The sequence below is a fragment of the Salvelinus fontinalis genome, chromosome 27 (genome assembly GCF_029448725.1).
Source record: "Salvelinus fontinalis isolate EN_2023a chromosome 27, ASM2944872v1, whole genome shotgun sequence".
Classification (NCBI taxonomy): domain Eukaryota; kingdom Metazoa; phylum Chordata; class Actinopteri; order Salmoniformes; family Salmonidae; genus Salvelinus; species Salvelinus fontinalis.
This window is the reverse complement of record NC_074691.1, coordinates 42,308,139-42,321,253: the sequence shown is the minus strand read 5'-3', so window position 1 is coordinate 42,321,253 and position 13,115 is coordinate 42,308,139. Positions and strand designations below refer to the sequence as shown.

The 13,115-nt window shown below is 50.8% G+C and overlaps 2 protein-coding genes across 2 annotated transcripts in view; both read right to left on the bottom strand.

Annotated features, from left to right (window-relative positions):
- Positions 1-13,115, bottom strand: part of gnpat2 (glyceronephosphate O-acyltransferase 2) — a 47,765-nt gene that overhangs the window by 9,523 nt on the left and 25,127 nt on the right. Inside the window, exons 8-12 of the mRNA XM_055885875.1 lie at positions 7,224-7,354; positions 3,554-3,705; positions 3,352-3,459; positions 964-1,221; positions 51-144 (exon numbers count right to left, since the gene is read on the bottom strand). Coding sequence (XP_055741850.1) covers positions 51-144; positions 964-1,221; positions 3,352-3,459; positions 3,554-3,705; positions 7,224-7,354 — 743 coding nt within the window. The remainder of the gene's footprint in view (positions 1-50; positions 145-963; positions 1,222-3,351; positions 3,460-3,553; positions 3,706-7,223; positions 7,355-13,115) is intronic.
- On the bottom strand, positions 1,228-3,345 carry LOC129825592 (uncharacterized). The gene is made up of 2 exons (XM_055885799.1): positions 2,976-3,345; positions 1,228-2,913 (listed from the first exon to the last, which is right to left on the bottom strand). Exon 2 carries the CDS (start codon positions 2,310-2,312, stop codon positions 1,269-1,271), a length of 1,044 nt encoding a protein of 347 aa, XP_055741774.1. The 5' UTR covers positions 2,313-2,913; positions 2,976-3,345; the 3' UTR covers positions 1,228-1,268.

The window sequence follows — 13,115 nt, the reverse complement described above, 5'->3', positions numbered from 1 at the left end:
GATATAGATCAGTCACAATTTACCCAGAATGCGTCACAATTCTCTGTTACAGGTGAAGACCTACCTGTGAGGATCTGCCAGTGATGAAGATGAAGTCGTTGGAGAAGAGGTCCAGGAGGAACCTGAAGTAGCTGTAGATGTCCTCTGGAGACACAGAGAGACAGAGAGACATGGTGAGACAGAGACAGGAGGAACCTGAAGTAGCTATAGATGTCCTCTGGAGACACAGAGAGACATGAACCAGAACTAGCTACAGATGGAGAGACAAGGAGACATGGTGAGACAGACAGAGACAGGAGGAACCTGGAGTAAGTCAGATGGAGAGACACGGAGACAGACAAGAACTAGCTACAGATGGAGACAAGGAGACAGACAGGAGGAACCTGGAGTATGGACAGATGGAGAGACAATGAGACATGGTGAGACAGACAGACAGGAACCAGCTACAGATGGAGAGACAGACAGGAACCAGCTACAGATGGAGAGACAAGGAGACATGGTGAGACAGACAGACAGGAACCAGCTACAGATGGAGAGACAAGGAGACATGGTGAGACAGACAGACAGGAACCAGCTACAGATGGAGAGACAAGGAGACATGGTGAGACAGACAGACAGGAACCAGCTACAGATGGAGAGACAAGGAGACATGGTGAGACAGACAGGAACCAGCTACAGATGGAGAGACAAGGAGACATGGTGAGACAGACAGACAGGAACCAACTACAGATGGAGAGACAAGGAGACATGGTGAGACAGACAGGAACCAGCTACAGATGGAGAGACAAGGAGACATGGTGAGACAGACAGACAGGAACCAGCTACAGATGGAGAGACAAGGAGACATGGTGACACAGACAGGAACCAGCTACAGATGGAGAGACAAGGAGACATGGTGAGACAGACAGGAACCAGCTACAGATGGAGAGAGAAGGAGCCAGATGATCAGTGTGTGTAACTCACCTCTCTGTGAGCTCTGTACTGTGTGTACGGCCAGAGCCAGCATGGCTGGACGTGTGAACACATGCAGCGCCTGGTTCCTATAGGCCGCAACCATAAGGACCGCCCGCGCCCGCCTGACCACACCCTCCTCTGTTGTGAAAGGCTCAGCACCCACAGGCCCCTCCTCCTCCAGCAGTGTGACGCGGCCCTGGTGACAGCGAATCACAGAGCGGTGCAGGGCCATGCTGGATGACATCACCTGGTTTTCAGGTAGCTGTTCTATAGAGGACAGAGAGAGACGACACCGCGTTGAGGACAGAGAGACGTCACTGTTGAGGACAGAGAAAGACGACACCGCGTCGAGGACAGAGAGAGACGACACCGCGTCGAGGACAGAGAGAGACGACACCGCGTCGAGGACAGAGAGAGACGTCACCGCGTCGAGGACAGAGAGAGACGACACCGCGTCGAGGACAGAGAGAGACGACACCGCGTCGAGGACAGAGAGAGACGACACCGCGTCGAGGACAGAGAGAGACGACACCGCGTCGAGGACAGAGAGAGACGTCACCGCGTCGAGGACAGAGAGAGACGACACCGCGTCGAGGACAGAGAGAGACGACACCGCGTCGAGGACAGAGAGAGACGACACCGCGTCGAGGACAGAGAGAGACGTCACCGCGTCGAGGACAGAGACAGACGACACCGCGTCGAGGACAGAAAGAGACGTCACCGCGTCGAGGACAGAGAAAGACGTCACCGCGTCGAGGACAGAGAGAGACGACACCGCGTCGAGGACAGAGACAGACGACACCGCGTCGAGGACAGAGAAAGACGACACCGCGTCGAGGACAGAGAAAGACGACACCGCGTCGAGGACAGAGACAGACGACACCGCGTCGAGGACAGAGAGAGACGTCACCGCGTCGAGGACACAGAGAGACGTCACCGCGTCGAGGACAGAGAGAGACGTCACCGCGTCGAGGACAGAGAGAGACGTCACTGCGTCGAGGACAGAGACAGACGACACCGCGTCGAGGACAGAGACAGACGACACTGCGTCGAGGACAGAGACAGACGACACCGCGTCGAGGACAGAGACAGACGACACTGCGTCGAGGACAGAGAGAGACGTCACTGCGTCGAGGACAGAGACAGACGACACCGCGTCGAGGACAGAGAGAGACGTCACTGCGTCGAGGACAGAGAGAGACGTCACTGCGTCGAGGACAGAGACAGACGACACCGCGTCGAGGACAGAGAAAGACGTCACTGCGTCGAGGACAATTCCAGGTGTGCGTGTCTTTTAGGTATGATAACATACGATTAAAAATGCAGATTTGTGTCTGTCCCATTTCTAAGTGTACCATACTGTAACATCTAGACTGGATCAGAGTAAAAAACTGAATATTCTGGGGCTGGTATCCACAAAGCCTCTCAGGGCAGGAACGCTGATCTCAGATCAGTTTAGCCTGTTAGATCATCATGAATAGGATTGTTGTAACCAGGTGGGGACCTGATCCTAGATCAGTTTAGCCTGTTAGATCATAATGAACAGGATTGTTGTAACCAGGTGGGGACCTGATCCTAGATCAGTTTAGCCTGTTAGATCATAATGAATAGGATTGTTGTAACCAGGTGGGGACCTGATCCTAGATCAGTTTAGCCTGTTAGATCATAATGAACAGGATTGTTGTAACCAGGTGGGGACCTGATCCTAGATCAGTTTAGCCTGTTAGATCATCATGAATAGGATTGTTGTAACCAGGTGGGGACCTGATCCTAGATCAGTTTAGCCTGTTAGATCATAATGAACAGGATTGTTGTAACCAGGTGGGGACCTGATCCTAGATCAGTTTAGCCTGTTAGATCATAATGAATAGGATTGTTGTAACCAGGTGGGGACCTGATCCTAGATCAGTTTAGCCTGTTAGATCATCATGAATAGGATTGTTGTAACCAGGTGGGGACCTGATCCTAGATCAGTTTAGCCTGTTAGATCATAATGAATAGGATTGTTGTAACCAGGTAACCTGATCCTAGATCAGCACTCCTTGGAACTGTGTTCCTGAGACTCTATTGGTCGAGTCTGATCAGTCTGTTGGAACAAGCTCACACTAAACCCCTCTAACTGGTGAACTGGACTTGAGAGATATATATATATATATAAATCTGACCACAGACACCAGCAGCAGTACCTGACCTTAGGTTTACTACCGTTTCAGAAACCATCTGTGTCTGTCTGTGGAAGAATCAACCAATGGCTGTACACCTACCAGCAATCAAATCAAATGTATTTACAAAACTGTTTTTACATCAGCTGATGTCTCCAAGTGCTGTACAGAAACCCAGCCTAAAACCCCCAAACAGCAAGCAATGCAGGTGTAGAAGCAACGGCTGTACACTTACCAGGCCAGTCCAGGCGGGCCCCGAAGCTGATCGCCAGCCTCTTGAGCCACAGCGTCCTCCGGGTGAGCAGCTCCCACGAGAGACCCTTCTCGTGTTCCTCTCCTGCCGCTGAAGCATCAAAAAACAGCAGCTTTTGTTAATGAGACTAAAGGACCGCAGGGATTACAGCTCGTCCTGTTTCCCTCTCACTCTCGCCGTGTACCTGGGTCTGCGTCCTGATGGTCCTGGAGCACCAGGCAGGCCATGAGAGACCAGGGGCTGAGGACGAAGCTCTGTTCCTGGATACGTACTACCTGCTGGGCTAGCCAGCTCACACACTCCTGGGTCTCTACGCTGGGCCTCTGGGGAAGGTCTCTGAGGGACGAGACCGGGGGGGGGGACGAGAAAGATTCAGAAGAGATACAATTGAAGTCGGAAGTTTAGGTTGGAGTCATTAAAAAACTTGTTTTTCAACCACTACACAAATTTCTTGTTAACAAACTATAGTTTTGGCAAGTCGGTTAGGACATCTCCTGTGTGCATGACACAAGTAATCTTTCCAACAATTGTTTACAGACAGATTATTTCACTGTATCACAATTCCAGTGGGTCAGAAGTTTACATACACTAAGTTGACTGTGCCTTTAAACAGCTTGGAAAATTCCGGAAAATGATGTCATGGCTTTAGAAGCTTCTGATAGGCTAATTGACATCATTTGAGTCAATTGGAGGTGTACCTGTGGATGTATTTCAAGGCCTACCTTCAAACTCAGTGCCTCTTTGCTTGACATCATGGGAAAATGAAATCAGCCAAGACCTCAGAAAATAAATTGTAGACCGCCACAAGTCTGGTTCTTCCTTGGGAGCAATTTCCAAACGCCTGAAGGTACCACATTCATCTGTACAAACAATAGTACGCAAGTATAAACACCATGGGACCACGCAGCCGTCATACCGCTCAGGAAGAAGACGCGTTCTGTCTCCTAGAGATGAACGTACTTTGGTGAGAAAAGTGAAAATCAATCCCAGAACAACAGCAAAGGACCTTGTGAAGATGCTGGAGGAAACAGATACAATAGTATCTATATCCACAGTAAAACGAGTCCTATATCGACATAACCTGAAAGGCCGCTCAGCAAGGAAGAAGCCACTGCACATGGGGACAAAGATCGTACTTTTTGGAGAAAAGTCCTCTGGTCTGATGAAACAAAAATATAACTGTTTGGCCATAATGACCATCGTTATGTTTGGAGGAAAAAGGGGGAGGCTTGCAAGCCGAAGAACACCATCCCAACCGTGAAGCACGGGGGTGGCAGCATCATGTTGTGGGGGTGCTTTGCTGCAGGAGGGACTGGTGCACTTCACAAAATAGATGGCATCATGAGGATGGAAAATTATGTCAATATATTGAAGCAACATCTCAAGACATCAGTCAGGAAGTTAAAGCTTGGTCGCAAATGGGTCTTCCAAATGGACAATGACCCCAAGCATACTTCCAAAGTTGTAGCAAAATGGCTTAAGGACAACAAAGTCAAGGAATTGGAGTGGCCATCACAAAGCCCAGACCTCAATCCTATAGAAGATTTGTGGCATAACTGAAAAAGCGTGTGGGAGCAAGGAGGCCTACAAACCTGACTCAGTTACACCAGCTCTGTCAGCAGGAATGGGCCAAAATTCACCCAACTTATTGTGGGAAGCTTGTGGAAGGCTACCTGAAACGTTTGACCCAAGGTAAACAATTTAAAGGCAACGCTACCAAATACTAATTGAGTGTCTGTAAACTTCTGACCCACTGGGAATGTGATGAAAGAAATAAAAGCTGAAATAAATAATTCTACTTTTATTCTGACATTTCACATTCTTCAAATGAAGTGGTGATCCTAACTGACCTAAAACAGGGAATTTTTACTAGGATTAAATGTCAGGAATTGTGAAAAACTGAGTTTAAATGTATTTGGCTAAGGTGTATGTAAACTTCCGACTTCAACTGTACGAGCAGAAGGAAAGAGTTTTGTTCTGAAGACCAAGATATGCCTGAGATAAGACACAAAGAGAGAACGCTGGCTGACTGACAGAGAGGGGGGGGGGGGGGTAGAGAGAGAGGGGGGTGGAGAGAGAGGGGGGGGTAGAGGGAGAACGCTGGCTGACTGACAGAGGGGGGGGGTAGAGAGAGAGGGGGGTGGAGAGAGAGGGGGGTAGAGGGAGAACGCTGGCTGACTGACAGAGGGGGGGGGGGTAGAGAGGGAGGGGGGCAGAGAGGGAGAGGGGTAGAGAGGGAGGGGGGTAGAGGGAGAGCGCTGTCTGACTGACAGGGGGGGGGGTAGAGAGGGAGGGGGGTAGAGGGAGAACGCTGGCTGACTGACAGAGGGGGGGGGGGGGGGTAGAGAGGGAGGGGGGTAGAGGGAGAACGCTGGCTGACTGACAGAGAGGGGGGGGGGGGGGTAGAGAGAGAGGGGGGTGGAGAGAGAGGGGGGTAGAGGGAGAACGCTGGCTGACTGACAGAGGGGGGGGGTAGAGAGAGAGGGGGGTGGAGAGAGAGGGGGGTAGAGGGAGAACGCTGGCTGACTGACAGAGGGGGGGGGGGGGTAGAGAGGGAGGGGGGCAGAGAGGGAGAGGGGTAGAGAGGGAGGGGGGGTAGAGGGAGAGCGCTGTCTGACTGACAGGGGGGGGGGTAGAGAGGGAGGGGGGTAGAGGGAGAACGCTGGCTGACTGACAGAGGGGGGGGGGGGGGGGGGTAGAGAGGGAGGGGGGTAGAGGGAGAACGCTGGCTGACTGACAGAGGGGGGGGGGTAGAGAGGGAGGGGGGCAGAGAGGGAGCGCTGGCTGACTGACAGAGGGGGGGGGGGGGTAGAGAGGGAGGGGGGTAGAGAGGGAGGGGGGGGTAGAGGGAGAACGCTGGCTGACTGAAAGAGGGGGGGGGGGGGGGGTAGAGAGGGAGGGGGGCAGAGAGGGAGTGCTGGCTGACTGACAGAGGGGGGGGTAGAGAGGGAGGGGGGTAGAGGGAGAGCGCTGTCTGACTGACAGAGGGGGGGGGGTAGAGAGGGAGGGGGGTAGAGGGAGAGCGATGTCTGACTGACAGAGGGGGGGTAGAGAGGGAGGGGGGTAGAGGGAGAGCGCTGGCTGACTGACAGAGGGGGGGTAGAGAGGGACGGGGGTAGAGGGAGAGCGCTGGCTGACTGACAGAGGGGGGGTAGAGAGGGAGGGGGGTAGAGAGGGAGGGGGGGTAGAGGGAGAGCGATGTCTGTTTGACAGAGGGGGGGTAGAGAGGGAGGGGGGTAGAGAGGGAGGGGGTAGAGGGAGAGCGCTGTCTGACTGACAGAGGGGGGGGGGGGTAGAGAGGGAGGGGGGTAGAGAGGGAGGGGGGGTAGAGGGGGAGCGCTGTCTGACTGACAGAGGGGGGGTAGAGAGGGAGGGGGTAGAGAGGGAGGGGGTAGAGAGGGAGGGGGTAGAGGGAGAGCGCTGTCTGACTGACAGAGGGGGGGGGGTAGAGAGGGAGGGGGGTAGAGAGGGAGGGGGTAGAGGGAGAGCGCTGTCTGACTGACAGAGGGGGGGGGGGTAGAGAGGGAGGGGGGTAGAGAGGGAGGGGGGTAGAGAGGGAGGGGGGTAGGGGGAGAGCGCTGTCTGACTGACAGAGGGGGGGGTAGAGAGGGAGGGGGGTAGAGGGGGAGGGGGGTAGAGGGGGAGCGCTGTCTGACTGACAGAGGGGGGGGGTAGAGAGGGAGGGGGTAGAGAGGGAGAGGGGGTAGAGAGGGAGAGGGGGTAGAGAGGGAGGGGGGTAGAGAGAGAGGGGGGGTAGAGAGGGAGGGGGGGTAGAGAGGGAGGGGGGGTAGAGAGGGAGGGGGGGTAGAGAGGGAGGGGGGTAGAGAGAGAGAACGCCGGCTGTGGTTGTGTACCTGGGCAGGAGGTTGTATTCACAGCGGTCCACCCTCCCCTTAGTCAGCTGTCTGACTGACAGAGGCATACCGAAGTACACGTGCATACTGCCATAGTCCTCCTCTAGTACCCTCCTAGCCTTCAATAGGCCCTGTGGGGGGTGGCGAGAGAGGGGGGGGGGGGGGGGGTAGAGAGAGAACGAGAGTCAATATAGGTGTGTGGCTGGGTGGTACCACTCTCAGTGAATACAGGGGTGTGGCTGGGTCGTACCACCTAGTGAATACAGGGGTGTGGCTGGGTGGTACCACTCTCAGTGAATACAGGGGTGTGGCTGGGTCGTACCACCTAGTGAATACAGGGGTGTGGCTGGGTGGTACCACTCTCAGTGAATACAGGGGTGTGGCTGGGTGGTACCACTCAGTGAATACAGGGGTGTGACTGGGTGGTACCACTCTCAGTGAATACAGGGGTGTGGCTGGGTCGTACCACGGTGGTCTCTCTGGGTTTGGGGACCCCCAGTAGTTCATGTGCCAGTAGAGACTCCTCCTCCAGGACCCTGTCATAGCTGATACTGATGGGTTGTACCACTCTTAGTGAATAGAGGGGGGTGTATGGGTCGTACCACTTGTTACGTTCCCCAGTTTCTGTGTTCTGTTTTGTATTTGAGTGTGTGTTTCAGGAGATGGCTTCCTGAAGTACTCCCCAACCAGGTGATTGGTCAACCCCAGGCTAATTGGTGATTGGAGCTGACCCCGCCCCCTCGTCAAGAAGCAGCTGACACTAATTACCATTGCCACCTGAAGATAAAAGCCAGTGTTCTGCCCCAAGAGAGTGAAGATTGAGATTGAGAGGAGAGAGATTGAGAGAGAATTGAATATTTTGGAAAGATTGAGAGAAATTAGATTGTGATATAGTGTTGGTTGTGTATCAGAAAGTGTGGTATGTACTGTTGTTGTTGGTAGCAGTTTTTCTATGTCCTGTGTTTGTGAGTGTTTGTGAAATCATTAATAATTACTCTGTTTCATTTGTTCCCAGGGGGGAAGGAGAAGGCACTTTGGGAGTGCTTAGGCAAGAGGCCCGCGGGCATACATATACCCGTAGTATATTTACTGTCTAGGCACACTAGGTAAGACCTGGGCGGACCACCCCCTGTATTTTGGTTAGGGCACCAGACGGTGCTAAGTTAGGTAAGTTAAGTGGGTAGGCAGGTTAGATAGGAGAGGGGGAACTTTGATATTTACTTTCTTTGCTTTGGTTCCGTCCAGCCCCTTTTCCCCATATTACCGTGTAAGAAAATAAATTCTGAGTAAACGGTAAATTCTGCTTTTGTGTCATCCTTACTCGCACCTACAGTCCATACCTCTTGCACTTCAGAGAGTTGAGTTGTAGCAGGGAGTTGCGTTCCCTCTTCTCAGAGGCGTGCGTAACATAATGGGGGCTCATCCGGGATTCCATTAAACCCACCGGACCCTGCTGCACTGAGCTCTCTGTGGTTAGTGATTGAGGTGTGATGGTAGGTTGTGAGTTTGGATGACTTGTTTAGTTTGTGTTTTCAGTAGATTGTTGTGTACAAGATGGCTGCCTCAGCCATCTCCAAGTTCATTGAAGCGCCCTCTATTGATTGTTTGGTGAGGTTTCGAAAAGTAGACCTTATAGCTATAGCTGACCATTATGGATTTGTTATCCCTGAGAAAGCCCTAAAGGCTGAGCTTTTGGTGCTAGTCAGGGAGGGTTTAGTGAGAGAAAGAATTCTCTCATTGAAAGGAGAGGAGACGGGTAGACTTTCCGATGCCAAGTCGGAGGACAGGGCGGAGGAAGGGGTTGCTCGTACCCCCTTTACATTGCCTCGATTCGATCCTTTATCTTCTGCTTCAGGTCGTTCAGACGGGACCGCTAGGCTAAAGGTGAGGCTGGCCCGGTTAGAAATGGAGCAAAAAGATAAAGAGAGACAAATGCATTTTGATCTTGAAATTAGGAAAATAGAAGCCGACAAGGAGGTGAGGATCCGACAACTGGAGATAGAAGCTGGCTCCGGTACGACTCCAAAAGCTGCTCAGCATCAAGCCCACTTTGATGTAAGTAAAAATATAGCTTTAGTCCCACCATTCCGAGAGTCGGAAGTGGATTCCTATTTTTCTGCATTTGAGCGTGTGGCCGCTGCGCTGCATTGGCCACTCGAGGTTTGGCCTCTCCTGTTGCAATGTAAATTGTCTGGGAAAGCCCAGGAAGTAGTAGCTGCTCTCTCCCTGGAAGACAGTTTACACTATGATACAGTTAAAACTACCGTGTTGCGGGCTTATGAGTTGGTGCCTGAAGCTTATAGACAGCGCTTCAGGAACCACAAGAAACCCTCTCACCGTACTTTTGTTGAGTTTGCTAGGGACAAAGAGTCTCTGTTTAATCGATGGTGTTCAGCCAGCAAAGCTAACACCTTTGCTGATATTCGGGAGTTGATGCTGTTGGAGGATTTTAAAAGCAACCTCCCTGATAGAATTGTAGTTCATTTAAATGAACAGAAAGTGGTGACATTGGCCCAGGCAGCAGTGTTGGCAGATGAGTACGCTTTGACACACAAGACTGTCTTTGGTGCACCTCGTTTTGAAGGTAGACTGATTACGTCATCAGTGCCTCATTCAGGTCGTTTTTCCTCTGACAAGTCTTTTCATGAAATCCGTGAATGTTTTTACTGTCACCAAAAGGGTCACGTGATTGCGGACTGCCCAGTTTTGAAAAATAAACCGAAACAGTCCCAGTCACCGTCCCCAAAAAGGAAAAGTTTGGGTTTAGTCAAGTCTTTGGCTCGTCCGTTGGTCCGAGGTATTGATTCAGCATTTGAGAAACCGGATCCTGTCTATGCTCCGTTTATCTCTACCGGTTGTGTTTCCTTAACTGGAGAACAAGCTGATCAAAAGCCAATTAAAATCTTACGAGACACCGGGGCGGCGCAGTCAGTAATCATTACTGATGCTTTACCCTGGTCTCCTGAAACGTATTGTGGCTCACATGTTATATTACAGGGGATAGAGACAAAAACAGTACCTGTACCATTACACTGGGTCCACTTAGTGTCAGACTTGGTATCAGGACGTTTCCGTGTTGGTGTAGTGTCTACACTGCCAGTAAAAGGAGTCACATTGCTATTAGGGAATGATATTGCTGGTGGTAACGTTACTCCTGTGTTAGAGGTAGTAGACAACCCAGAAATCAAAATTGCAGATGAGAAATTGGTTCAAGCATTTCCACATGTTTTTCCTGCTTGTGTGTTAACGAGGGCACAATCTCGCAAGCTTGGAGATGTGGTGGATTTGGCTAGTTCCATTTTTGAGAATGTTGAAGTAGAAGACAATGCACCGAGTATTCCTTCTGCAAGTCCGACAGTTTTTACTCCTGTAAAAACTAAGGAAGGGGACTGCGAAATCGCGCCCCAATTACATGACATTCTTTTGTCTGTCACCCCTGAGAAGGTGATTGAATGTCAAAAAGGAGACACCAGTCTTCGTAAGTGTTTTGCTTCGGTAATTTCCATTGAAGAAGCTAAAACTAGAGAGACTGCCTACTTTATGGAAGCAGGAGTTTTGATGCGTAAATGGGCAGCTCATGACACCGTTAATGACTGGAGTGAAGTGTGTCAAGTGGTTGTTCCTACACCGTTCCGACAGCAGGTGCTGTCACTCGCCCATGACCAGGCGTGGTCTGGACATTTGGGGATCACAAAGACTTATAACCGGGTCCTTCGTCATTTTTTTTGGCCAGGTTTGAAGTCTGATGTGGTCCAATTTTGTAAAACATGTCACGTATGTCAACTCACTGGGAAAGCGAATCAAACAGTTCCTAGAGCACCGCTCTACCCGATTCCTGTGGTGGGGGAACCGTTTGAAAGAGTGATAGTTGATTGTGTAGGTCCGTTGCCGAAAACCAGGTCAGGTAACCAGTTCCTATTAACAATAATGTGCAGTGCTACTCGATACCCAGAGGCTATTCCTCTCCGTACTATTACGGCTAAGACTGTGGTGAAGGCACTGGTGAAGTTCTTCTCTACGTTTGGACTCCCTAAAGTAATCCAAACAGATCAGGGATCCAACTTTATGTCCAAAATGTTTTCAAATGTGTTAAAGACATTGTGTATTTCCCATCAGGTCTCAAGTCCGTATCATCCAGAGAGTCAAGGGGCTCTCGAACGCTGGCATCAGACGCTGAAGGCAATGCTACGCAAGTATTGTATGGATACCAGTACCGATTGGGATGAGGGGGTGCCCTTTGTCCTATTTGCTATAAGGGAAACGATACAAGAGTCCTTAGGGTTCAGCCCTGCTGACCTTGTGTTTGGACATACCCCAAGGGGTCCGCTGAAAGTGTTGAAGGAGCATATCTTATCTCCTACACCCAGTAGCGCCCCTAAAAATGTGTTGGATTATGTCAGTAAGATGCGGGGGAGACTGCACGCCGCATGTGCGTTGGCCCAAAAGTCTCTTTCCTCTTCGCAAAAACGCATGAAGGTGCATTATGACAAAAAGGCTGTTGGCCGTTCTTTTGCACCAGGGGATCAAGTTTTAGTTTTGTTGCCAATTCCTGGCTCATCTCTGTCAGCACGTTTTTCTGGACCATATTTGGTGGAAAAGAAACTCAGTGACACAAACTATGTGATAAAGACCCCAGATCGAAGGCGTTCTTCCCGTGTGTGTCATGTTAACATGCTAAAAGAATATTATGTACGTGACTCTCCACACAGCTCCTCAAGTAAGCCGGTCCAGCCCGCCGTCTCCAGTGTGGCTGCGGTGGTGCTGAAGCCTGGCTGGGACCTAGAGGAGGATAAGGAGGATGGGTTGGAGTTACGCCATACGTTACAGCAGTGTGAACGCCTATGTAATTCAGAGATGCTGAAGAAGTTACCCTCTCAAATGGAACATTTGGATAACGATCAAACTAAGGACCTTATCCTATTGATAAACAGTTTTCTCAGTGTGTTTCAGGACGTTCCAAGTCGCACGTCCATCTTGGAACATGACGTGGATGTGGGCAACGCTGCTCCTATACGTCAGCATCCGTACCGGGTTAATACAAAGAAAAGGGAGGTAATGAAAAGTGAGGTAGCTTATTTATTACAGAATGACATGGCAAAACCCAGTAACAGCTCCTGGAGTTCCCCATGTATTCTTGTTCCTAAGCCTGACGGTACGTCCCGCTTATGCACGGACTATCGTCGAGTAAATGCAGTTACAAAGTCTGATTCTTTTCCTCTACCTCGATTAGATGACTGCATTGATAGAATTGGCTCTGCTGCTTACGTTAGTAAGTTAGATTTGTTAAAAGGTTATTGGCAGGTGCCTCTGACCTCTAGAGCTTCTGACATATCGGCTTTTGTTACGCCTGATAACTTTGTACAATACACTGTGATGCCCTTTGGCATGTGTAATGCACCTGCTACTTTTCAGCGTCTAGTTAACATTGTGTTTGCAGATGTGCCAAATTGTACTGCATACCTTGATGATGTGGTGATACATTCGTCTACTTGGTCTGATCATCTCTCCACTTTGAAAAGTGTGTTTCAGCGGTTGGAGAATGCTTCTTTAACCCTCAATTTGGCCAAGTGTGAGTTTGGGAAGGCTACGGTGACTTACTTAGGGAAACAAGTGGGACGAGGTCAAGTGCGCCCAGTAACTGGCAAGGTGGAGGCAATTGTTGCTTTTCCTGCTCCCACGACTCGACGCCAGTTGCGCAGATTCCTAGGGATGGTAGGGTACTATCGTACATTCTGTAAGAATTTCTCGACGGTAGTAGCTCCCCTTTCATCTCTGCTTAGTCCCAAGGTACCATTTAGGTGGTCCAAGGACTGTAACCATGCGTTTGAGTCCGCTAAAGCGCTACTTTGTAGTGCCCCAGTGCTTGCCGCCCCCAACTTTGACAAACCTTTT

Excerpts from the sequence above, each read along its gene's own strand:
- LOC129825592 (XM_055885799.1), bottom strand. The coding sequence starts at position 2,312 with ATGGTACACTTAGAAATGGGACAGACACAAATCTGCATTTTTAATCGT.